At 38.8% G+C, this 27,438-nt stretch overlaps 1 protein-coding gene across 1 annotated transcript in view; it reads left to right on the top strand.

Moving 5' to 3' along the window:
• Positions 1–27,438, top strand: part of GABRG3 (gamma-aminobutyric acid type A receptor subunit gamma3) — a 423,003-nt gene that overhangs the window by 341,587 nt on the left and 53,978 nt on the right. Inside the window, exon 6 of the mRNA XM_064480494.1 lies at positions 21,002–21,139. Coding sequence (XP_064336564.1) covers positions 21,002–21,139 — 138 coding nt within the window. The remainder of the gene's footprint in view (positions 1–21,001; positions 21,140–27,438) is intronic.

Below are 27,438 nucleotides of genomic sequence, written 5' to 3'. Positions count from 1 at the left end.
TTTTGTCATTTTTACGTTTCTAGTTGTGGCCTTTCCTTTTTCACCTAGAGAAGTTCCTTTAGCATTTGCGGAGCTGGTTTGGTGGTGCTGAACCCTTTCAGCTTTTGCTTGTCTGTAAAGCTTTTAAGCTCTCCGTCAAATCTGAGTGAGAGCCTTGCTGAGTAGAGTAGTCTTGGTTGTAGGTTTTTCCCTTTTATAAATCTAAATGTTTCATGCCACTCCCTTCAGGCCTGCAGAATTCTGCTGAAAATTCAACTGATAGCCTTATGAGATTTCCATTGTATGTTATTTTTTTCCTTTTCTCTTGTCACTTTTAATATTCTTTCTTCATCTTTAGTTTTTACCTTTTTGATTGCGATGTATTTTGGTGTGTTTCTCTTTGGGTTAATCCTGTATGAGACTTTCTGTGCTTTCTGGACTTGAGTGTCTGTTTCCTTTTCCAGGTTAAGGGAGTTTTCAGTTATTATGTCTTAAACTATGTTCTCAGCCTATTTCTCTCCCTCCTCCTCCTCCTTCTGAGACGCCTATAATGAGACTGTTAGTGTGCCTGATGTCCCAGGTGTCTCTTAAACTGTTCTCATTTACTTTTATTTACTTATTTCTTTTTGTGGATTCAGAATCAGTGATTCCCACTATTCTCTCTCCCAGCTTGCTGATCTGTTCCTCTGTATCATTTAGTCTACTGTTGATTCCTTCTAGTGTATTTTTCTTTTTGGTCATTATATTCTTCTTCTCTGGTTGGTTGCTCTTTTTACTCTCTAACTCTGTTAAAAACTTTAGCTTCTTGCTCTGTGCATTCATTCTTCTCCCCAGTTCTTTGATCATTTTTACGATCACTACCCCAAACTCCTTCTCAGTTAGACTGCCCGTCTCCCCTTTACTTAGTTCTTCTCCTGGGGTTTTATCTGTTCCTTTGTCTGGAATATGTTCCTCTGTCCCTTCATTTTGCCTAAGTTGCTGGTATTTTTTTTTTCTATCCACTAGCTTATGTTTCCTGACCTTGGAGAAGTGTCTTCCTGTAGGAGACAGGCTATGCATCCCAGCAGTGCACTACCCTCTCATCACCCAATCTATACGCTCTAGGGGTTCCCCTGTGAAGGCTGTGTGGGTCCTTCTGTTGTGACACGCTGACTATGTGTGCAGTCTCATAGGTTTGGTTGGTCCCTGGTTCAGCTGATTGCCTGACATTGCCTTCTTCAAAGGCTGCTGGCTGTTGATTCACAAGACTAGGTCATGAGGTGGCTGACTATGGAGCCCTGGGGTCCCTGAGGATAATTCTGGCTCTTTGGTGGGTGGAATCAGCATCCAGAAGACTGGCTGTTATCTGCCCACTGGTAGGTGAAGCCATGCCCAGAACTTAGTACCAGCTTACTGGTGGGCAGAGCCAAGTCCTGGAGTCTGGTTGCAGGGCTCAGGGGCACCAGAGCTGGTGTCAGATTTCTGGTAAGTGGCCTGGCTCCTGACACAGTTGAGTACAGGGCCTGGGGGTCCTGGAGCTTGTTTTGCCCTGCAGTGGGCACGCGAGTACAGGGCCAAGCTGGTCCCAGGGTGGAGTCTAGCCTGCTGATACACAGCCAGGGTCTATAGGTTACAAGACTATGATTTTCTTGAGTCTTGTGTCTGCCACCTACTGGGTGAGGCTGGTACAGAGGCTAAAGCTGACTTTTTGGAGGGCAGTGCCAGTGCCTGTCCACTGGTGTGTGGAGCTGGGTACTGGCCCCTCTGATGGGCTGGGCCCTGTCCAGACACAACTGTGGGCTTAGGGGGCCTTAAAGCGGTCTGTCTGCCGACAGGTGGGACTCTGTCCTTCCTAATTAGTTGCTTGGCCTGAGGCATCCCATAACCGGTGCCTACAGGCTGTTGGGTGGGCCAGATTTTGGTAATAATGAGCTAGAAGGAAGTTCCATAATGCCACTTGCCAGCACCCATGTCCACATGATAAAAGGAGTACCCAAGAATGGCTCACCAGTATCTATGTTCTCAGGGTGAGATGCAGCTGTCTCTTTCCTCTTTTGGAGACTCCCCAAGATGAGTAAGTCGATCTGGCCCAAGATCCTATCAAATTACTGTTCTTGTCCTGGCTCCTAGTGTGTGAAATTTTGTGTATGCTCTTTAAGAATAAAGTCTCTATTTTGCCCAGTCCTTTGGGACTTCCAAAATTAAGCCACACTGGCCTTCAAAGCCAAATACTCTGGGAGCTCATCTTCCCTTTATAGGACTCCCGGGCCCCAGTGTGGGGCCCAGAAGGCTCACTCCTGTGGAAAAACCTCTGCAATATAATTATCCTCCAGTTTGTGGATATGAGACTTGATAGATTTGACTATATTCCAAGTCCTTCCTCCTTCTTGACTCATGGTGGTTCCTTCTTTATGGTTTTAGTGTCAGGGTCTCTCTACTGTGGCATACTGGCCAATCTCCCCTGGCTTCATGTGACTTGGGTCCCCAGATCTGCTGCTTTCAGGGGGGCTCACGAGTTTGCTTTCCACGCAAAGCCTAATGTTGAAAGGGAGTGCACGGTAGAAAGCTGCTCACACTGATTCCATCAAACACTGGGCCAGCTACTAACTCTTGTGCTGCAAACCCGTGGAGGACTCCAGTGACAGCTGCAGGGAGGGGTGGGAACGTTGTCCTCCAGATAAAGACATCGGCACTGGCCTTCAGAATCCCCTTCTTCTTGCTGTCAACTTTTAAAGTGAAAAAAAAAAGCCCTTTTACTATGAAAATGAAGTTTTCCTGTCTGCAAAGTTAATTCCTAATCTTGCTCATCAATCTGTCTGTCTAACCTCACGTAGTGTTGGCCACGGTGGGTATTTCTGCTCTCCAGGCTCAGTCCCCAGTTCCCAGCCCTCTGTGCGGAGCCTATGAAACACAGCACTTCTTAATTTTTGAAGTCAGAGTACAGTATTAAGAAGATGCTAAGACTTGCAAGACAAAGATTTTAACCCTTAAAACATTTTCTGTTGACTTAACGGTTGCCTTATTCTTTCATTAAAATGAAGGTATTTGAATTTTAACCATCAGTTCTTTCAAAACCATCATGAAATCCGTCCTAATACCTAAAGTATAAGTTTGGGTATATTTACGCTGGTATCACAGAGAAAGCACAATCCTAGCCACAATCACATATTCCATCAGAAACCAAATCTATGTGATAGGGACATTGGGTTAGCAGAGCGCATGTTTGTGGGAGGCACCTAATGAGGATCCACATGATATGGAATGTTAACTTTAAAGTATTCTTTATTGCACTCATTGATCTATAAAAATAAACACTACTGAATGTTCACAGACTTTGCAAACTATCCATATATTGCTGCCATAATAGCCATTTTGAAGCCCAGGAAGTTTACCAAAATGAAAGTATAAAAGCATTCCCCAAACGACAGTACCAGCAACTCTTGTCTCCGGATTCAGACTCTGCCATTGGCAGGCTCTAAGATTTTGATCTTACTAAGTAATTAAAATGCTTTTCAGGTCTCACGTTCCTAATCTGTGAAACATGTAAAATGTGCACAGGAACCCAGCCTCCTAATAGTGCAGCGGTGCAGTGGGGCACAATTATATGCTATGGCCTGAATGCTGCCCCTGCACATGCTGAAGTTCTAACCCCACTGCGTTGATATCTGGTGGTGGTGCCTTAAGAGGTAAGCAGGTCGTGAGGGTGGAGCCCTCATCATGGAATAACGCTCTTGTAAGAAGAGACATGAAAGAGATGCTCCTTCTCTCCGCCATGTGAGGTCACAGCAAGGTCTACAGACCAAAAAGTGGGCCCTCACTAGACACTGAATATGCTGGTACGTTGACCTTGGACTTCCAGCCTCCAGATCTGTGAGAAATAAATGTTCGCCGTTCAAGCAACTATGGTGTTTTGTTATAGCAGCACACCTTGACTAAGACCTTATGTAAAGTTCTTAGCAGTGTCCCAGCAACAGGAACTGCTGAGTTATTGTTAACTATCGTTTTTTAATGTGGTACCAGAAAATACATAAAATTGCATCCTTCTTTCAAAATGCTCCATTGAAAAATTCTTCCCTCTTCGGGCTGGACTCTCTGGATTGTTCATCTTTATAGGTTCCCAGTCCTTGAGTGCCAAAGGTGGGGAGCGTAGAGAGGCTGACTGAGTGGTAATTAGGCCACTGTCAAAATGATTGACCTCTGAGCATCCTGTCTTGCCTGTCCCTCTGGGTTCGTCCTCTTCCTGTGCTTTCAGCTTAGGATACAATAGGTCAAGAGGCAGCAGCCTCAGAGAATTAAACCCTGCACAGCCTTTAATCTAAAGAAAAAGGATTCTGTTTTGAATGATTAGAGTTCAGTGGTAGCTTCCTTGTCCACTGCATTTGACCTACTTTGAGAAATGTTTAGAGGAATAAGAGGATGGCATTGATTTAAAAGATGCAATATGATGCAGTTTGATCTCTATGCAAGAGAAAATAAATTGTCTCTGTGTGAGAAAAAATAAATTGTGCTTTGGTAATTATGATCAATTTTTTGTCTGCTGTTGTTCCTGTGCCCAAGTATAACAATTTTCCAGACGCTATGAGATATGTTACTTTCCCAAGGCAAATGTCACACAAATGCCCTAGAGCTTTGTGCAGCTTCAGACATCAAGGACAAATTTATCACTGTCACAGTAAGAGGATGCGTACTTTAAGAGATACTATAGAGTTTACTGAATATTGTAAGGGTTACCGGATATTGTAGGAACTAGTGGCTACTGTAAGGTCTACTGTATAGTGTAGGGTCTACTGCCAGGTCACAGAACTCTTTGTCCACTGTATAGAAATCGTGCCAGCATCATCATTAAAATTCTTTATTCACAGATTTCTCAACTCCATGCAGTCCAGCATTCAATGTTCTTATTATTAGTTAAAGACCCTTGAATTGGAGCCTATAAGTTGTTTTTAGTGTCAGTACATTGTTTACCTGGTTCTAATTAGCACACAAGCCACTCAGTCTTGGGACCTTATCTTTTTAAATATGACAGGGTGGGTCTAGAACAATGTTTTTGAAGCACTGGGTCTTTGGAGTCAATTTAATGGATCATATCCAGGATTTCAAAATAAAATACAGTAAAATAAAAAACAACATATCAGAATTCATCATACCGAGTCCCAGTAAATATTATTTTGTGCTGTTTTGAGTACGTGCATATATGTGTAGGTGTCCTGATTCTGGAAAATGTCTTTTCCCAAGGATACTTGATGTGAAAAGCTTGAAAGCTACCATCTAGAAGGTATTTTGCAAATTCAGTGCCTTTAGGAGCAGAGAGGGTCGTGAGAGATACCATGGGTTAAACTGGAATGAGTGGGGTCAAGGGTGACAAGAGACCTGCAGCACACAGTCCTGGCCAATCCTTGGGCCCACATCCCAGAAGAACCTTCCCAGCCACCAAATGTTTTAGCCTCTCCCAAAGAGGAAGAAATATCAAAATTTTAAATAAAATCTCTATAGCTTTTAAATTTTGATAACTCAATTTTTTAACAAGCAAAATAATATAACTTTCTATTGAAGTAAACTGTATATCAGTAAAAGAACACGTGTCAAAACATTCAGCTTGATGGATTTACAAAATTTAGTATACCCATATCCCCAGCACTCTAACCAGGAAACAGACTACAGCACGTCCCAAAAGCCTCTGGTTCCTCCGCCCCCAGCGACTACCGCATCCGAAAGGAAACCAAAATCTTTACTCCCACCACATCGACTACCTAGTCACAGCTCTATTCCGACAGGAACCAACACCCTGTTCTAATCCCCCTGACTACACTCCTGCGGCACAGAACACGGCAGGCCTCATCTATCCTCTGTTTTGTTTTGTTTTGTTTTGTTTTGTTTGTCTTATTTGTGTTTTTTTTTTCTTTTTTTAAAATTGAAGTCAAGTTACAATGCTGTGTTAGTGTCGCATGTACAGCATAGTGATTCAGGTATACATATTTATATTATTTTCATGTTATTTTTCATTTTAGGTTATTACAAACTATTGAATATATTTTCCTGTGCTACACAGTAGGACCTTGCTGTTTATTTATTTTGTACATAGTAGTTTGTATCTGCGAATTCCAAATTCCTAATTTATCCCTCCCCCTTTTTCCCCTTTCATAACCAAAAGTTTGCTTTCTATGTCTGTGAGTCTATCTGTTTTGTGAATAAGTTCATTTGGGTCATATTTTAGATTCCACATATAAGTGACATCATATTTGTATTTCTCTGTCTGACTTGCTTCACTTAGTATGAGAATCTTTAGGTCCAACCATGTTGCTGCAAATTATTTCATTCTTTATCATGGCTGAGTAGTATTCCATTGTGTATATATACATAACATCTTCTTATAACATCTTCTTTATCCAATCATCTGTCAATGGACATTTGGGTTTGTTCCATGTCTTGGCTATTGTAAATAGTACCGTTATAAAAATTGGGGTGCATGTATATTTTCAAATTAGAGTTTTCTCTGGATATATGCCCAGGAGTGGGATTGCTGGATCATATAGTAACTCTAGTAGCCCCTGTTTTAATTGCTCCCATGTTTAAATTGTAACTAACATTCTGACTTCAGACATCAGTAATTAATTTCCCTTGTTTTTTGCAATTTAGGTAAAAAAAATTAGTGTATTCACCTTTGTTTCTGGATTCATTTTAACACTTAAAAAATGCAGTAGCTCTTAATAAAGCATTTGATTTCTTTTTCTCCAGTTATTTATTCCTTTAGTGTTTTCTGATTCTTGGATTAATTTTGGGCATTTATTCTTCTCTAGAAAATCATACATATTTCCTCCATTTTAAAATACATTGCTCTAAATTTCTCAGGTACTTCTTTTATGATTTTTAAATAAGGATATTTTTATTTTCTTTCATAATTCTAGATATTTGGGGGGTTATATAATATCTGTCGGGGTTTGTCTCTTTTATTTAGTTTTCTTCAAAACTCAAGAGTTTTGGTTTATTTGTTGATTCTACTCAAAGTACTATGGAAACAATAGGGAATGTGGCAGGTCTTTGCTTTCCTGGGCTTATATTCAATGGAGGATGAGACGTAAGTTTAGAGAGAGGAAAGGAGGGTGAGGGGATTGGGAGCGACAGGTGGGCTTGGAATCTGACTAGAAAACCAAAGGAGTGAGGAAGGCACTGGGGAAAACCTTGAAGGACAACAAATATCAAGAATGTGAGCAGGGCAGGCTCGGTGAGCTTCAAAAAGAGCAAGAAAGACAGAAAGGAAAGGGCAGAATAGGAAGGGGGAGAATTACCAGGAATGGGTGGGGTGGCAGCACCTGGTCAGTAAACATGGCAGAAAATGATCAGATTAACCCAAGAGTCAGGGAAATAAAAACACAACCAATTGAGATTCACTGTTCTCATGAGATAGGAGATTATGTATGTGTGTGTATATATATATATATATATATATATACACACACACACACATACACAATGGAATATTACTAAGCCATAGAAAAGAATGAAATTTTATAATGTGCAACAATGTTTATGGACTTGAAGTGTATTATACTTAGTGGAATGAGTCAGAGAGAAAGACGAATACTGTATGTTATTAGTTACATGTGGAGTCTAATAAATAAAACATGAATTTATGTAACAAAAAAGAAACAGACTCTCAGATATAGAGAACTAACTAGTGGTTAACAGTGGGGAGAGGGACACGGGAGAGGGCAAGAGAGAGGTATGGGATAAGAGGTATGATCTATTATGTATAAAATAAATAAGCTACAAAGATAAACTGAACACCACAGGGAATATAACCAATATTTTATAATAACTTTAAAATGAAGCATAAACTTTAAAAATTGTGAATTACTATGCTGGATACCTATAACTTACATAATAGTGTAGATCAACTATATTGCAATAAAGAAACAAAGAAAAAGAAAAGAAGAAAGAAAAAAGTTGATGTCATGTAGTATTTGTTACTATAGATGCACGTGCGTGCACACACACACACAAACACACACTGACACAGAAAATTGACACTCAAGTAGAAAGGCCCTGGCGAAAATAGTTTCAGAATGACTAATAACTGAAATATAAAATGAAGCTATAAAATAATTATAACTAAAATAGGAAAATATTTACCTGGGCATGTTTTAAGGAAGGGTTATTTAAACATAGATACAAAAATAAATATGAAAATGATGAATAGACTTAATAATATAATAATTGTAACTTCAGTATGTCAAACATGTGACAAAAACATCGAGAGAGGCAAGAAATGGGAACGGGATGATCTCTCCAAATGATTCAAAGTTACTAAAAACTACTGTAACTGTGGCCCTCAGGATTGTGGGAGGACTTCTGGGAGTTCGTGCCCATGGATGCAGCTACATTAGCTCCATGGCACATCCACCTCTCCTCCAGAAAATTCACTGTCTTGGCGTTGGGGATCATCACTGGCTGTGAAACCTTCTCAAGAGTGAGAAGTAGTTAATAAAACGCCCCCAGAAGAACAAAGATATTTATAGCGGGTCTTTGGAAAAAACTACAGCTGATAGACTTAGTTTTTTAGAGTGTTAAACATTTTTACTAATTTTCTTGTGAAAGAATCATTACCTGTGTGTCCACAAACATCAAAACAGTATGCAGCTTGGAAAGCAATCACCTTTCTACTCTTGAGAAAAGTGGGTTTATGAAAAGGCTGGCTGGCGTTCTCTATGAAAGAATATGTACTTTTAGGGGAAATCCTTATATGTTGAGAAACTTGTATTTTTGGAACATAAACAGTCAGAACAAGTGGAGACCAGTGTAGTGCAGTGAGTGAGCAGACAGGCTCTAAAGCCAGACGATCTACATTTGTATTCTGGCTCTGCCTTAGGTGCATTACTCAGAGTCTCTGTGCCTCAGTTTTCTCATCTGTAAAATGGAGAAACCGATACCTATGTCACTAGGATTATTCTGGAACTTAGTATATCAAAAGGCCTTGGAATGTTACCAGGCACATGACTACAGTTATGTATGATACCCATATGATGATGATGGTAATAGTAATGGTGACTGTGATTGTGAATATGATGGTGATGGCGATGGCATTGATTACTATGGTGAATAAGAAGATGATAAAAATGTTGATGGCAGTGATTAGTAGGAAGAGGATCCAGTGGCAAAGAAAGGCACTGAAATTTTCCTGCCCAATGCACCTTGTCTCTGAAATCCCAACTACTTTTGTTCTTTTAAGTTAATGCATATATCTTCAGAGCTACAGTTAATTTAAATGTAAATATGTTTTATAAAAATATTATGTATTATTTTATTAACCCACTAGAATTTAGTTTTTTTAATTTCTTTTTGGAAGAGAGGATACAAAAGGAGACCTTGTGAACTAGAAACAAACAATAATGGAAGTTTTATAAAAGAAAATGTCAGGTAGAAAGGAGTTGAGAGAAGGCTCTGAGCTTGCACAGGCCTAGTTATCTAGCTTTATCAACTTTGAACTGTTTGGCACAGGGAAAATCATTTAATGTTACAACGCTCAGATCAGTCTAGAAGAAGATGATACAATTAAATGCAAAATGTACATACAGAACAGCCCTTGACTGACAGAACTAAGTGAAATGGGCACAAAGGGTCCCTTATGACTCCCCAGGCCTAGACACGAACCAGTGGGGGTGGGATGGGACAGGCTGCCCAGACCAGGTGCAGGACTGGGGCTGAGTATACAGAGACAACCTCAGGGGACTGGGTCCTCCATAAAATTAAAAAAAAAAAAAAAGGCAAAGCAACACTGCTGCTGTTGCCCTGGGGAAAGGGGAGGCATAGGCTTTGTCTCCGCAGGTTCATGGCACCACTGCTGGCTCCTCGAGAGAAGAGATGTAGGGCTCGGCCACAGTCAACATATTCTCTGATGCTGGCTTATAGCGGGGTTGAAACCTGAATCCACACCCAGGGGCTCCACAACCTCAAGGTGGGACTGAGATTTGTTTACAGCCCCAGGCAGAGGGGACTGTTCTGTTCCATGGGTGCCTTCATGGACTAGCACCTCTATGACAAACAAGCAAGGAGCAGAGTTCTGGCACACAGTGGGGGCGAGAGCTGGTGTGGCCCTTTTCTGCAAGCCCGCCTGCCATTAGCAGACATGGCACTGGGAGCAGCACTGACTAGGGATGTGACTTGGGGGCCTCTGGAATGACTGAGCAGAGTTTGCATAGTGGGCAAGTGCAAGGTGGGTTGAGCGTTTGGTACTGGGAAAGGTGCCGACCCAATAGCACACCACAATCCAGAAGTTCGATCCTGAAATGGCATAACAGTACTGGTAGCTCTGAGGGCAGAGAACCAAGGGGACACCAGACAAGTGCACTAACATTCCTGCAGCCAAAGCAGGGACAAGGGAAGAGTCAATAAAAAGTATTTAAAGCACTCCAGCCCTGCCTGCTACTCACCCCAGCTCAGAAATGGGTCTGGAAGCCTCCATTTCAACAAAAGAGGAATTGACCCGGCCCCTGTCAGGGATGTGAAAAACCACAGAACAAAAAGGAGGCCCCACTCAATAGCCAGGGCAGGCCCTGGCCACCACAACACCAGCCACACAAGTAATCAAAGAGATTACAGCCAAAACAAACAGAAGAAAGATCTGACAACCATCCATCCATGACAAAACTATTAGGAGTGCACAGTCTACATAGGAACACATGCTCCATTTTCCTTTGTCTTTTCTCTTTTCTTTTTAATTTTAAATTTTAATTTTAAATTTTTATTCTTTTAATTTTTTAACCTTTAAATTTTTTTCTTCTTTGCAAAATTTTAAATTTTTATTCTTTTTTGTTCTTCTGTTATTTGTTTTATGTTTTTACATCTTTTTTTCTTCTTCTTAAATTAAAAAAAATTTAGTGTTTAAAAATTTTTGTTTCTAATTTTCTTTTTAATTGTTTTAAAAATTTTTAAATAATTTTTCAATTAAAATTTTTCTTTTTTTTAATTTTTAATGTTGATTTTTGTTGTTGGTTTTTTTGTTTGTTTGGGGGGAGGTTTAGTTTTATTTCTGTATACCCTTTTAAAAAAAAAATCCTTTCAAGACCACAGTATATACCTGATACTTCATAATACATAGTGCCAGAGAGATATAAGTAAAATGAAAAAAACAGAGGAACCACTCCTAACTAAATGAACAAGAGAACTCCCCTAAAGAACAATCAAAGAAATAGACTGCGATAGTCTACTAGATCATGTTTTCAAAAAGGGAGTGATCAAAGCACTGAAGGAACTAAAAGAGATTATTAAGAGAGACAGAGAATACTTTAAGAAGGAAATTAAAACTATAAAGAGGAGCCAACTAAAAAGAGAAAACTCAATGACAGAGATAAGAGCCAGCTAAGGGCTGTCAAAAAGCAAACTAGACAAGCAGAAAAATGGATAAGTGACTTTAAAGATAGGATAACAAAAGTCATCAATCAGAACAGCAGACAGAAAAGCAAATAAAAACCAATGAAAGCAATAAAGGGACCTATGGAATAATATAAAGCATGTCAATCTACACATAATATGGGTTCCAGAAGGGGAAGAAAGAGCAAAGGGGATTGAAAAGATATTTGGAGAAATCACGACTGAAAACTTCTCAAACCTAAAGAAGGAATCAGATATCCAAGTACAGGAAGCTCTATGGCCCCCACTGAGAAGAACCCAAATAGACCTACAACAAGACACATTATAATCAAGAAGGCCAAAGTGAAAGATAAAGAAATGATTCTAAAATCAGCAAGAGGAAAACAAAAAGTTAGTTACAAAGGTACCCCCATAAGGCTTTCAGTTGATTTCTCTACACAAACACTGCAGGCCACAAGGGAGTGGCAAGGTATATTCAAAATCCTGAATGAGAAAAAGCTGCAACCTAGGATATTCTATCTGGCAAGACTATCCTTTAGAGTAGAAGGAGAGATAAAGAATTTCACAGACAAGAAAAAACAAAGAATTCAGCAATAAACTAAACCTATGCTAAAAGAAATAATGAAAGGTCTACCGTAAATAGAAAAGAAGCAAGATGCTATAGAAAGAAGAAAACTATAATTAGAAGGGTGACAACTACAATGAGTTACAACAGAATAAACATGGCAATGTAAAAGAGGATACCAAATTCATTAAGGGTGGAAGAGAAGAGCAAAAAAATATAGATTTTTCTCTTTGTGTGTGTGTGTGTTATTTTTAGGATGTGTTTGAGCTTATATGACTATCAGTTTAAAGCAAACAGATATATTAATGGGATAATATACTTAAAAAACAGGGTAACCACAAGTCAAAAGCATACTGTAGAGTCATAAAAACCAAAAAGAAACTAAGACAATACAACTGAAAATTATCAGCCCAGAAAAAGAAAAAGAAACTAACAAAGAAGAAATACCAACTTAACTGGAAAACTAAGTTCAAAATGGAAATAAACACACATCTATCAATAATTACCATAAATGTCAATGGACTAAAAGCTCCAATCAAAAGACATAGAGTAGTAGATTGGATGATAAAACAAGAATCTACAATATGCTGCATACAAGAGACTCACTTTAGGGAGAAGGACACATAGACTGAAAGTGAGAGGATGGAAAAAGGCATTTCATGCAAATGGAAATGACAAGAAAGCAGGAGTAGCAATGCTAATTACAGATAAAATAGAGTTCAAGACAAAGGCCATAAAGAAAGATAAAGAAGGACACTATATAATGTTAAAGGAACAATACAAGATGAGAATATTACATTCATTAACATATATGCAGCCATATAGGAGCACCTACATATGTAGAGCAAATACTAACAGATATAAAGGGAGAAATTGAGAGGAACACAATTATGGTAGGAGACTTTAATACCCCATTAACATCATTGGACAGATCTTCCAGACAGAAAATTAATAATGCAGTCGAGAAAATAAATGACACAATAGAACAATTGGACTTGGTTGATATTTTCAGAACATTACGTCCTCGCAAAATACAATATATATTCTTTTTAAGTGCACATGGAACATTCTGTAGGATAGGTCATGTACTCGGGCACAAAAGAAAACTCAACAAATTTAAAAGGATTGAAATTATTTCAAGCATCTTTTCTGACTACAATGCCATGAAGCTAGAAATCAACTACAGAAAGACAAAGGAGAAAAAAATGACAGCATAGAGATTAAACAAAAGCCAATGGCTCAATGATGAAATCAAAGAAGAAATTAAAAGATACTTTGAGACAAATGACAATGAAAATACAACCACAAAAAATCTATGTGATGCAGCAAAAGCACTCCTAAGAGAGAAGTTCATAGTGATACAAGCCTGCCTCAAAAAAGAAAAATAATCTCAAATAAACAACTCAATCTACCATCTAAAATAATTAGAAAAAGAAGAGCAAACAAACCCAAAAGTCAGCAGGATGAAGGAAATAATAAAGATCAGGGAAGAAATAAATAAGATAGAGATTAAAAAAATAGAAAAAAATCAATCAAACAAAAAGCTGATTTTTGAAAGAGTAAACAAAATTGACAAACCTCTGGCCAGGCTCACCAAGAAGAAAAGGGACAGAACAAAAATAAAGTAAGAAAGGAAAATGGAGAAATTACAACCAGTACCACAGAAATACAAAATATCATATGAGAATACTACGAACAATTATATAGGAACAAACTGAATAACCTCGAAGAAATGGACAAGTTTCTGGAAACATACGGTCCACCAAGACTGAATCAAAAGAAACAGACCACTTGAACAGACTGATCACTAGAAATTAAATAGAATAAGCAATAAAAAAAGTACTTCCAAAAAAAAAAAAATTCCTAGACCAGATGGTTTCACTGCAGAATTCCACCAAACATACAAAGAACTCACATGGGTCCTTCTCAACCTCTTCCAGAAGACTGAAAATGAGGGACTACTCCAAAACTCATTCTGTGAAGCCACCATCACCCTGATACCAAAACCAGGCAAAGAGACTACCAAAAATGAAACTTACAGAGCAATATCACTGATGAACATAGAAGAAAAATCCTCAACAAAATATTTGCAAACCGAACCCAACAACACATAAAAAAGATCATATACCATGATCAATTTGGGTTCATCCCAGGGAAACAAGGATGGTTCAACTTACGCAAATCAATCAGCGTGATACACTACATCCACCAGAGAAAGGACAACAATCACATGATCATCTCAATAGATTCAGAAAAAAACATTTGATAAAATTAAACACTGATTAAAAAAAACTTAACCAAAGTTGGTATAGAGGGAACATATCTCAACATAATAAAAGGTATTTATGAGAAACCCATAGCCAGCATAATACTCAATGGTGAAAATTTGAAAGCCTTCCCACTAAAATCTGGAAGAAGACAAGGATGCCCACTCTCACCATTTTTATTTAACATAGTCTTTGAAGTCCTAGCCACAGCAATCAGGCAAGGAAAAGAAACAAAAAGGATCCAAATTGGAAATGAAGAGTTAAAATTGTCACTATATGCAGTCGACATGATACTATATATAGAAAACCCTAAAAGCTCCACACAAAAACTGCTAGAACTGATATAAGAGTTCAGTAGGTAGAAGGATACTAGATTAACAAACAAAAATTAGCGGTATTTCTTTAAACTAACAATGAATCAACAGGAAAAGAAAGTAAAGAAACAATCCCTTTTAAAACTGCATCCAAAACAATAAAATACTTAAGAAGAAATCTGACTAAGGAGGTGAAAGACTTATATACATGGCGAACTACAAAACATTGATTAAGGAAATTAAAGATGACTTAAAGAAATGGAAAGATATCCCATGCTTTTGGATTGGAAGAATCAATATAGTCAAAATGGTAATAATGCCCAAGGCAATCTATAGATTTAATGTATCCTTATCAAATTACCCAGGGCATTTTTTACAGAACTGGAACAAACAATCTTAAGATTTATATGGAATCAGAAATGACCCAGAATTACCAAAGCAATATTGAAGAAAAAAAAAAAAACAAAGCTGGAGGAATAACCCTCCTAGATTTAAGAAAATATTACAGAGCTACAGTAATCAAAACAGCATGATATTGGCATAAAAACAAACATATGGATCAATGGAAAAGAATAGAGAGCCCATAAATAAATCCACAGACTGATGGTCAATTAATCAAATTAAGCAAAAATATACAATAGAGAAAAGACAGTCTCTTCAGCAAGTTAGAATACTCCCTCACTCCATACAGAAAAATAATCTCAAAATGGCCTAAAGACTTAAATATAAGACAAGACACAATAAATCTCCTAGAAGAAAACACAGGCAAAACATTATCTGACATACATCTTAGCAACATTCTTCTAGGGCAGTCTACACAGTAAACGGAAATAAGCAAAACTCAACAAGTGGGACCTAATTAAACTCATAAGCTTTTGCACAGCAAAGGAAACCATAAGCAAAACAAAATGACAACCTATGGCATGGGAGAAAATATTTGCAAATGATGTGACTGACAAAGGCTTAATTTCCAGTATATATAAACAGTTCATGTAACTTAATAACAAAAAAACAAACAACCCAGTCCAAAAATGGGAAGAAGACCTAAACAAGTATTTCTCTAATAAATACATATGAATGGTCAATAGACATATCAAAAATGTTCAATATCACTATCAGAGAAATGCAAATCAAAACTACAATGAGGTATCACATTACACCAGTTAGAAATGTCCATCATTCAAAAGTCCATGAATGATAAACACTGGAGAGGGTGTGGAGAACACAGGACCCTCATACACTGCTGATGGGAATGTAGTTTGGTGCCACCATTATGGAAAATAGTATGGAGAGTCCTCAAAAAACTAAAAATAGACTTACCATATAATCCAGCAAGCTCACTTCTGGGTATATATTTGGAAGGAACTCTAATATGAAAAGATACAAGCACCCCAATGTTTGTAGCAGCAATATATACAATAGGCAAGACATGGAACCAACCTAAATGTCCATTGACATATGACTGGATGAGGAAGTTGTGGGTATATTTATACAATGGAATACTACTCAGCCATAAAAAAGAATAAAATAATGCCATTTGCAGCAACATGGATAAACCCAAAGATTACCATTGTAAGTGAACTAAGCCAGAAAGAGAAAGAAAAATACCATATGATATCACTCATATGTGGAATCTAAAAAAAAAAAAAAAAAAAAAAAAAGGACACCATGAACTCATCTACAAAACAGAAACAGACTCACAGACTTAGTAAATAATCATATGGTTACTGGGGAAAGATGGCTGGAAGGGATAAATTTGGGAGTTTGGTATTTAAAAATGTTAGCCACTATATATAAAAGTAGATTTTTAAAAAGTTTCTTTTGTATAGCACAAGGAACTATGTTTAATATCTTGTAGTCACCTTTAAAGGAAAAAATATGAAAACAAATATATATATATATGTATATGTATGACTGGGACATTGTGCTGTACCCCAGAGATTGACACACTATAATTGACTGTACATCAATTAAAAAATGGAAAATGTATGTAAAAGTCCAATTAAACTTACTAGTGCTCAAAAATAGGAATTATCATTTATTAATGTGATTATTTTTATTAGAATTATAGCATAGGGAGATCAACTTTGGAATGGTGGTGTGAGGACCTCAGTGAACATTCTCCCACAAAATCAGTGAAAATGCTGTCAAAACAACTAAAATAAATTATTTCAGAACACTATAAATTAAGCAAGGTTAAAAAAAAAAACCCAGCTGAATATTGTCTATTGAAGGGAGACTTCTGAACATCAGAAAGACAATGAAGCCTGTGCATATCAACTTGGTTAACTCCTTCACCCTGCCTCCCCAGCTTGGCAGCATGGTATCTGTGACAGACCCGCAGGATCACAATGAGCATAGAGCAAGGGCCTCTTTCAGGGCTCTGTTAAGAACTTCATATGCAGAGTATACTAAAAATTCTGCCAGACTTGGAACATCTCCATTCCCAAGGTTTTGTGGCTGTTTGGTTTGACTCAGAGCTTGGCTCAGAAAAACAACAACAGCAACACAGTATCCTCAGGAATCACATGAAAAACAGAAATCTTCTGGAAGTATCAGATCTGCCTCGGGTTGGTGCAAACAAGAGTCCAGCTCTGCACCCCCATCAGACTTGAAAGGAAGACCTGGAGAACTGGATGATCACAAGAACTTTGAAAAACATCAGTGAACCCTGAGGACCTAGAAGAACACTGTACACATGTGCAGAACTGTGTGCATGCCCAGGAAAGACTTGGGAAAGGAGAGGGCCCCAGTCATTCACCTCTCTCCCAGAATAAATTTCCAACAAGCAGGAAATTAAAGAGAGGACTTTGTCATAAACTGTTGGAAAGTTGAAGTCATCAGATCCCAACAAAACCATAAATAAACCCTGGAGTGCAAAGAGAGTTCTGATAACAGAGTTGTCACCATATATTCTAACATACACAGGAATAAAATCTGTTGAGAGAAATCATCCTTGAAGAATCCCAGATGTTGGATGTCCTGGACAAAGACGTTAACCCCCCTATTTTAAATACATTCAGAGAAATAAAATAAATCATTTCCAAAGAATTAAAGGAAACTGTGAAAACTAGGTCTCACCAAATAGAAAACAGCAGTGAAAAGACCAAATTTACTAAAAAAAAAAAAAAAAAAAAAAATGGAATTGAAAGGACAAACACTAAAATTTTTAAAAATTGCTAGCCAACTACAAAAATAGATTTGAGTAGACAGAACAAAGGATCAGCAAACTTAGGGCAATAGCTATCACCCAATAAGAAAAACAAAATGAAAAAGAATGAAGAAAAGTGTATCAGAACTGGTAAAACTATGGCTCATTATGATGATCACCGACATATAATTAGTGGGAGTCCTAGAGGAGAAAAGTAGAGAAAAACGCCCAAAACTACTTAAAGAAATAATGGGAAAAATGTTGACCACAAAACTCCCACAGCACATTAATCTATGTATCAAATAAGCTCCACAAACTACCCCCCCAAAAAAGAACCACATCTGTCACATCATAGTCAGACTGACACAAGCAGAGAAAGGTCTGAAAAAGGCAGGAGAGAAACAATGTATCATTTTAAGTATTTCAATATAATTAAGAACAGATGTCTCATTAGAAACCACATCGTCCAAAAGACAATTAGGTAACATCTTCAAAGTCCTCAACGTAAAAGACTGCCCCAGTCGTTCTACAAGTAGAAAAACTCTCCTTGAAAAATGAAGGTTAGAAGAATCAAAAGACAAGCTGCAGAATGGCATAAAATATTTGTGAAAGGATTTGTATCTAAACATACAAATGATTCTTGAAACTCAAAAATAGGAAAACAAACAACTTAACTAAAAATGAGGAGGCGATCTGAACAGACCTTAGCAAACAATACACACATATGACCAATAAATCCATGGAAAGATTCTCAGTAATGTCAGCCATTTGAAAGAAATGCAAATTAAAACAACAAGAAGACACCATCTGACACCCACGATGATTGCTATACTTAAAGTCAGACACAAGCAGGCACTGGGGAAGATGTGGAGAGGTTGGAACCCTTCTTCTTGGCTGGTGTAGACTTTCAGGTGTAGTCTCTTTAGAAAACAATCTGGCAGTTTCTCAATGTATTAAATACAGGTCATTACCCATGACCAACAGTTTCACTCCTAGCTATATACCAAAGAAAACTGAAAGCATGTTGACACAAAATCTTGTACGCAAACATTCATAACAGCATTATTCATGGTAGTGTTAAAGTGGGCTCAGACAAAATGTCTATAAAATAACAGATAAATAAAATATGGCATATCCATACAAAAAAATATTACTGAGCAATAAGTAGGAGTTAAGTGCTGACATGTGACGCAATATGAGCGAACCTTGAGCACATTACTGTAAGTTAAGAAAGACAGTTATAAAAGAGACTGTGTTGTATGTCTCCATTTATATGAAATGCCCAGCACAGGCAAACCTGAAGACAGAAAATGTATCAGTGCTGGCTGGCTTCAGGCGGGGGGAGATGCATGCTACATGGGAGGAGGAGGAGGAATGGTGAATGAGTGCTAATAGATCTGGGGTTACACTTGGGTGATAAAAATAGCCTAAAATTAGATTATGGTGACAGCTGCGCCACTCTGAGAATATACTGAAAACCACTGAACTTGGATGTAGATGCGTGAGTTTTGCATCTCAATAAAGCTGCTTTACAAAACAAATTTTTAAAGAAAAAAATTATAGCACGAAGTATATTTTCTAATTTGATTGTCTGATAGGGAGATAAAGCCATTGAGATAGTAGCTAATGGCTAAGTAAAATGTTTGGTTACTTCCGGCTGAATTTAAGTGCTTGGATATCAAAACTGTCACGTCAGGGGAGAGCAAGTGACCTGGCAATGTTGACGGTAATTTCACAGAGCCATCCATAATTAGAAAGCAGGAGGCCGGTTTGTTCTATCTTAGTCTTTGAATAAAAGGAGCCAAGCTGACAATTATGGGCAGAAAGGAAAATTACGGAGAAGGCAGAATTTTTTGCAAAGTGATCTAAATGTTTAATTAGTAAGTTTCGACCGCTTTACTAACATATTTATCTCAGTGCAGTGCTTTTGTATTCAGGATAACTCATCAAGAGCATGCCTGTGTCTCCTTCCAGAATCATGCCATCAGCATCTGTATGACTTAGTGAAGGGCTGATAATGCCAATGCTGACACGTGTGGGGTGACAACAGGAGACAGACCTGCTCTTGGGTGGCACATACCCAGTGGGCAGATCTCAATGCAGAGCCTGGAGACAGGGCAGTACCACAGAAAGCGAATGTGCCAGGTCAGCCCTCTGATCAGATCGGAGAGCTCCAGCCCAGCGTTAAGGTGCGGTCCCAAGTGCTGTTCAGAAGAAAGGATCTAGAAATTGAAAAACAGGCACTGGGCCAGTCTCTGACTTGGGCTCAGGAAGCCCACAGACCTTTGGTAATGGTGCCAGCAGGAGATGGGGAAGGCCCCTGTCCAAGACATACAGCTCTGGGCGCGTTGCCAACACTGAGCCTGGGGCGGCAGAAACATCAAAGCACCTTGCTTTCTGGAGTAACTAACAGGTTGGGAAATGGTCTCAGGAAAAGGTCCAAGTTCACTGATCAGAACTAGATGCTAAAATCAGAGCAGGACTAAGAGTCAGCTGACCTCTCAAATTCTAGAATAGTTGCCTTGTTAACTTTGTCCTTCCTGAATGCATTACGCTAAGTGAATAAATCAGACAGAGCAAGACAAATAATGGATGATGTCACTTATATGCAGAATCTAAAAAAATACGATAAACTATTGAATGTAACAAAAAAGTGCTGACTCACAGATATAGAGAACAAAATCATGGCTACCGGTGGGGAGTGGGGGGCAATATAAGGCAAGGGATTAAGAGGTCTAAACTCTTACGCATAAAAGAGACTACGAGGGTACATTGTGCAGCACAGGAAATAGAGCCAATATTTTATAATAACTATCAATGGGGTATAACCTTTAAAATTTGCAGTCACTGTATTGTACACCTGTATCTTATGTAATATTGTACATTAACTATACTTTAATAGTAATAATAATAAAACAAATATGTTAGAAATAGTAAAGACAATTTATAATAAAATTTTATAATAAAAAAGTAAAGTTGTCTTTCTTGAGATCTGTAAATTCTGGGGAAGGGTGAGAGGCCCGGTGAATGTGGGCCGGGCAGTTAGAGCTCGGGTTTAGGAGCTAGTGGGGCCCGGACCAGTACTTGCAGGTCAACACGGCCCTCCAGCGTGAAAGGTGTGTGCCGTGTCCACACCACGATAACAAGGCTCGTGGCTGGGACCATCCTGCTGACTGTCCTTGTGAAAACCTGCAGCAGAAACCTTCTGGGTTAGGTGGCCTTTGTGCATTCATTTTTGGAGTTTGTATGCATGAGGAAAGTTTAAAGAATAAATATAGCATAAATGTCAACTCCTATTAAGAGACCAGAATTATAATTTTGATTTTCATGTTTTATAAACCTACATCTTCAAGTGTTAATGTTTGTTCTGCATTTTTAGATGGCTACCCCAAAGAAGAAATGATTTATAGATGGAGAAAAAATTCTGTGGAGGCAGCTGATCAGAAGTCCTGGCGGCTTTATCAGTTTGACTTCATGGGCCTCAGAAACACCACAGAAATTGTGAAAACATCTGCAGGTAGGAGTTAAAGAACTATAGTTCTCAAAAAAAAAAAAAAAAAAGACTTTTCCCCCAGATGCCTAAGGCATACCTGTCATGTAGAATTCCTTCCTGTGTATGTTTTAACTGATTATATTCCTAAGTGATATTTGAGGCAAAACAGCTGATTCAAAAGCCAGTTTTTAAAAATGTTTTAATTGGGATGGGGAAAGGGTGATTATAATTACCTTATACTTTTAAGTTGAGACTATGTTTGCATTGTGTCTATAAATGTAACGAGGATTACTCATCACTGACTAGATTTATACAAACCAGTTTCACTAATGGTGAGAACCCTGCAATATCCCACACATGTATTGAACATCAGATATTATTGATGATCCACAAAGAAAAGCAGCTAGTGTGAAATGTCCTTTGACATTTCTTCCTTTCCTTTAAAGTTTTTTGTTTCTTTTTTCAATATATTGAGCACAATAATTATCCACCAATTTGATTTTGTTAAGTGAACATTATATGCATATTAAAACCCATGTAATTAGATTGAAATAGATGTTTCCCCTATTAATGTATTTAAATGAATTTTTGTTTGTTTTTGGTATTTACCAAAATAGGAGTCTATGGTCCACTATTTGCAATTAGTTTTTTTCTGAAAGTGTGTGGGGTGTTGATGGGTCTTAAGTCAGCTTTTCTAGTGAGCTTATTATTTGTTAATGTGAATAATTTGTTGGCTTTTAGAACTCCATAATGATTTGTTTCCTGTGGTTAGATTAGAATGTAAATTTTAACAATTAGTGGTAAATGTCTTTAAAGAACAGTCTGAGTTCTTGGTAGAGTTGTAAATGGAGAGCTATGGTCATTCCATCGGTGTCCTTGGGGGACTGGGTCTGGGACTCCTGAAGATACTCAGTTCTCGGAAGCTCAAACCTCTTATATGAAACGGCGTGGTATTTGCATTTAACCTGTTCACAATCTCTCCTACACTTTAAATCATCTCTATATTATTTATAATACCTAATACAATGTAAATGTTATATAAATAGTTGTTAATACAGTGTGCATGCTGTGTAAATAGTTGTGAATATAATGCAAATGCTATATAAATAGAGTTGACCCTTGAACAACGCAGTGTAAACTGCACACATTCACTTACATTGGATTTTTTTCCCATAGTAAATACTACAATACCGTGCAGTCCTGGTTGGTTGGCTCCTCACGTGCAGAGCCTTGTATATGAAGGAACCCAAGAACCACACACACTGAGGGCCAACTATAGGTTATATGTGGATTTTCAGCTGTGTGGAGGGCTGGTTCCCTTAACCCCTGTCGTTCAAGTGTCAACCGTCCTGGCCCATGTGTGGCAAATTCAAGTTTGATTTTTGGAACTATCTGGAAAATTTTTTTCAAATATTATCGATTCGCAGTTGGTTGAATCTGTGCATATGGAACTTGTGGGGATGGAAAACCTACTGTATTTACACATTAAGAAAGGTCTTAAAAGTTATCTGATCAATAGAGAAAAGCAGAACTTAGCTATAGGTGTCATGGTGGTAAAGGTCAGTGTTTAAATATTAAGCATTGACAAGGTTAAAAGAATGGAATATGACGATTTATTTAAATAAACTGTGGAGGCAGCATAAAAGGAAATGTTTTGGGGGGGAGGTTTTACCCAAATATGAGTCACCTACATTAATAACATAATTATATGCTCTTAGAGTTTGAAATGAGCTAGCAGGCCTCTGGGGTGTAAGGCATCTCAAAGGAGGGTAACCAAATGGGGGTGTTGTTCTGGCATTTAAATGCCAAATATTGATGCTGCGTTTCCTTTCCTGGTGTTCTAAGCAGGATGATATTAAACAAAAGGAAATGTGAAGGCCAGTTGAACACAACTGGTGTTTAACATTGACTGTAACAGAATACTAGCACAGGGAAGTGGCAAATGGAGGGAGCTGCAGAGTTGTGGTAATAGTCTGAGTAGATTTTGTGCTGTTGTAGGTTAAAAAAAGAAGTATGAAAAGCATTCACAGTCAGCAAGGAGATTTTAGTCTCACTAGAAAAACGTGGTGGGGAGGGTGCCAAGATGGCCGAGTGGAAGGATGCACAGCTCACCCGTTCCCATGAATACATCAAGAATTACACCTACAGACTCATTAATTCACACAGAACACCTACTGAAATTGGCAAAATATCTCTTACTTTGAAATACAAGAAGATTCCTCACAAAAACTGGTAGGAGGGGGGAAAAGGGAAAAGGAAATTGGTGTGGGACCTGTCCCTCAGGGAGGGAGCAGCAAAGGAGGAAGAGCTCCCTCACACTAGGATGTCCCCTCTCCAGCTGGGAGGTCAGTGGGGACGGAAATGGAGCTTCCAAGGCTTGGAGGAGAAAATAGCAGCTGCTTGGCAGACAGAATTAAGAGGGACTGGCAGAGAGGGTCCCTGTGATCCATAGCCCTAGACACAAGCCAGTGGGGATGAGCCAAGTCTGGCTGCTGGAGATTGGTGACAAGCCTGGGGAGAGGGCTGGGGCCCACTGTGCAGAGGCAGCCTCAGGGGGCTGGACGGTAGTGCGGGTTGTGACTGGGAATGTGTGCAGAACAGATCAGCTTGGGACCCCCATAAAAAAGCACCACTGCTGGTGTGTGTGGCAGGGACGGGTGCAAAACAGCTGAGCCATATCTGCCGTCTCTGCTCAGCACCATTCTTGGTGCGTTCCCATGAAAAGAAAGGCATGGCTCAGTCATAGCCATCACAATCTCTGGAGCATGGCTCCTGGGTGGGGCAGGGCTGAAGCCTGAATCCACACTCAGGGGCCTTGCAACTCAGGCAGGACTGAGCTTTGTTTACAGCCCCAGGCAGAAGGGACAGATTTGCTAAGCTGGGGCCTTGGTGGACCCATGTGCCTAAGACTCTGAGTGAAGTTCTGATGCACAGTAGGGGTGGGTATGGTTTTTATAATGAATCTGCATAGTGTACTGTACATAGGGGCTCATCACAGATCCAGGTGTATAAATGCACACTTGCTATAGTGGATCCTAGTGCCTGTTATCAGCGGATCTGCACTGGTGGCTCTGTGGATGCAGAACCTGGGGGATACCAGAGTGTGTTGCTGATATCCCTGTGGTTAAGGCAGGGACAAGGGCAACATCAAAAAATAGTACTTTGTAAGCCCACGTGGACAACACCACAGAGGGCACTTCCTGGTGGACATCTCCTATGGAGGTATACTCAGTGGTTGTTCTTTCCAGCTGAAATGCTCCAACCCCATGTACCACAAACAAGAGCTCAGAAATAGGTCTGGAAGTCTCTATGCCAACAACAGGGGAGCAGACTCAGCCCCTTTCAGGGCTGTGATAACCACAGAACAACAAAGGAGGCCCTGCTCAACAACAACAACAGTCAGGGCAGGCTCTGCTCACCACAACACCAACCACATCCCCAATCAAAGGGATAACAGCCAATACACGTGGAAGAAAGATGTGGCAACCATCCATATTAAAAATGAAATTAATACATGTGCACTGTCTACATAGAAACACTCACACTTAAAAAAAAAATCAAACAGCCTTTTAAAACCACAGTAGATAACTGATACTCCTAAATCAATAAAGCCAGAAAAATATAAGTAAAATGAAGAAGCAGAGGAGCCACTCCCAATTAAAAGAACAAGAGAATTTCCCTGAAAGAACAAACAATGAGATAGACCTTGACCGTCTACTAGATCATGACTTCGAAAAAGAGGTGACAAAATCACTCAAGGAGATAAGAGAGACTATAAATAGAAATGCAGAATGCTATAAAAAGGAAACAGAAACAATAAGAGGGGCCAATTAAAATCAGAAAACTCAATGACTGAGATAAGAGCAGAGCTAAAGGCAATCAAAAGCAGACTAAATAATGCAGAGGAACGAATCAGTGACTTAGGAGACAGGATAACAGAAGTCACCCAATCAGAACAGCAGACTGAACAGCAAGTAAAAACCAATGAATGTAATATACGGGACCTATGGGATAATATAAAGCATGCCAACCTGTACACAATAGGGGTCCCAGAAGAAGAAAGAGCAAAGGGGATTGAAAAGGTATTTGAAGAAATCACAACTGAAAACTTTCCAAACCTAAAGAAAGAAACAGATATCCAAGTATAGGAATCACAGAGGGTCCCAAACAAGAAAAATCCAAATAGACCTACACCAAGACATAATTAAGATGGCCCAAAGTTAAAGATAAAGAAATGTTTCTAAAGGCAGCAAGAGTAAAACAAAGGGATAGTTACAAGGGAACCCCCATAAGGCTTTCAGCTGGCTTCTCTATACAAACACTGCTGGCCAGAGGGACTGGCAAGATATATTCAAAGTCCTGAATGAGAAAAAGCTGCAACCTACGGTACTCTATCCAGCAAAACTATCCTTTAGAGTAAAAGAAGAGAGAAAGAATTTCATAGACAAGCAATTCAGTAATACTAAACCTATGCTAAAAGAAATATTGAAAAGTCTACTCTAAATAGAAAAAAAGTAGGAAGCTATTGAAAGGAGAAAAACATTATTGGAAATGCAATAACAACGAGTTGCAAGAGAATAAATATCAAGATGTAAAAAAAGGACATCAAAATCATAAAAGGTGGGAGAGGGGAGCAAGAAAAAATTTTTTTCTTTTTTATCATTTTGTTCTTTTTAGGATGTGTTTGAGCCTATATGACTACCAATCTAAAGCAAACAGATACAGTTATGGGATAACATACTTGAAAAACAGTGTAACCACAGGTCGAAAGCATATAATAGAGTCACAATAACCAAAAAGAAACCAAGCTAATACAAAGGAAAATTAAGAAAATACAAAAAGGAAAACAAGAGGCAAAAGAAGAAATACTAAATCAATTGGAAAACAAAGTTCAAAATGGCAATAAACACACATCTATTAATAATTACTGTAAATGTCAATGGACTAAATATTCTAATCAAAAGACATAGAGTGGCAGATTAGATAATAAAACAGTATTGGCACAAAAATAAAGGTATGGATCAATGGAACAGAACAGGGATCGCAGAAATAAACCCACAGACCTATGGCCAATTAAGATTTGACAAAGGAGGCAAGAATATACAATGGAGTAAATACAGTCTCTTCAGCAAGTGGTGTTGGGCAAACTGGCAGCAGCATGTAAATCAATAAAGTTAGAAAACTCCCTCACATGTTACACAAAAATAAACCCAAAATGGCATAAAGAGTTAAATATAAGACAAGACATGATAAAACTCCTAGAAGAAAACATAGGCAAAACATTCTCTGACATAAATGTTAGCAGTGTTCTCCTAGGGGATTCTACTGATGCAATAGAAATAAAAACAAAAATAAACAAATGGGGCCTAATTAAACTTACAAGCTTTTGCACAGCAAAGGAAACCATAAGCAAAACAGAAAAACAACCTATGGAATGGGAGGAAATATTTGCAAATGATGTGACTGACAAGGGCTTAACTTCCAGAATATATAAACAGCTCATAACAACTAATAACAAAAACCCAAACAACCTAACCCAATAATGGGCAGAAGACCCAAACAAGCAATTCTCCAGTGAAGACAGAAATGGCCAATAAGCAGAAGAAAAAATGCTCATTGTCACTAGTTATCAGACCACAATGCGGTATCACCTTACATCAGTCAATGGCCATCATTAAAATGTCCATGAATGACAAATGCTGGAGAGGTTGTGGAGAAAAGGGAACCGCCCTGGCACGTAGAAAATGTGGAAGGCGGATCTGAAGGGGTAGCAGAAGGTGCCCAATACAGTGTTCTCATCCTGCTGCCTCCACCAGCCACAGTTCTGTGTGTCCTTCGCAGCAAGTCCTACAGAATTGTCTAATCTGATGGACCCCATTTTTGTGTTGGAACTTCATCTTATCCGCATTCTGCTCATCTGGGAGTGCCTCAGGGCTCTGTTTTCTTCCTATACTCACTTCCCCTTGAGTCCCATCCAGGCCTCTATGTTGTTAACTCCCAAATGGACATATCCATCTCCAGACCAAACATCTCAGAAACCCCAGCCTCGTGGACCCACATGCTTGCTTGGCGTTCCCTCCGGGAGGTCTTAGAGGCCTCTCCCATTTAACGCGTCCCACACTGAAGCCCACCGGGATTCCATCTCCAGTCTTCCCCTGCCGTCCTTTCATTCGCGTCAGCCATAACTCCCGGGGTCATCATTAACTCTTCTTTTTCCCTGTGTCTCATAGCCAATGTATTGCAAACGCTGTTGACTGTATTTTCTCAACATGGTTTCCTGCCAGTTTTGCTGCTGGCATCCTCATCTGAATCACTATCAGCTC

Source organism: Camelus dromedarius, chromosome 29 (assembly GCF_036321535.1).
Source record: "Camelus dromedarius isolate mCamDro1 chromosome 29, mCamDro1.pat, whole genome shotgun sequence".
NCBI lineage: Eukaryota > Metazoa > Chordata > Mammalia > Artiodactyla > Camelidae > Camelus > Camelus dromedarius.
The sequence above is the reverse complement of the archived record's forward strand: the minus strand, read 5'-3'. Positions and strand labels throughout refer to the sequence as shown.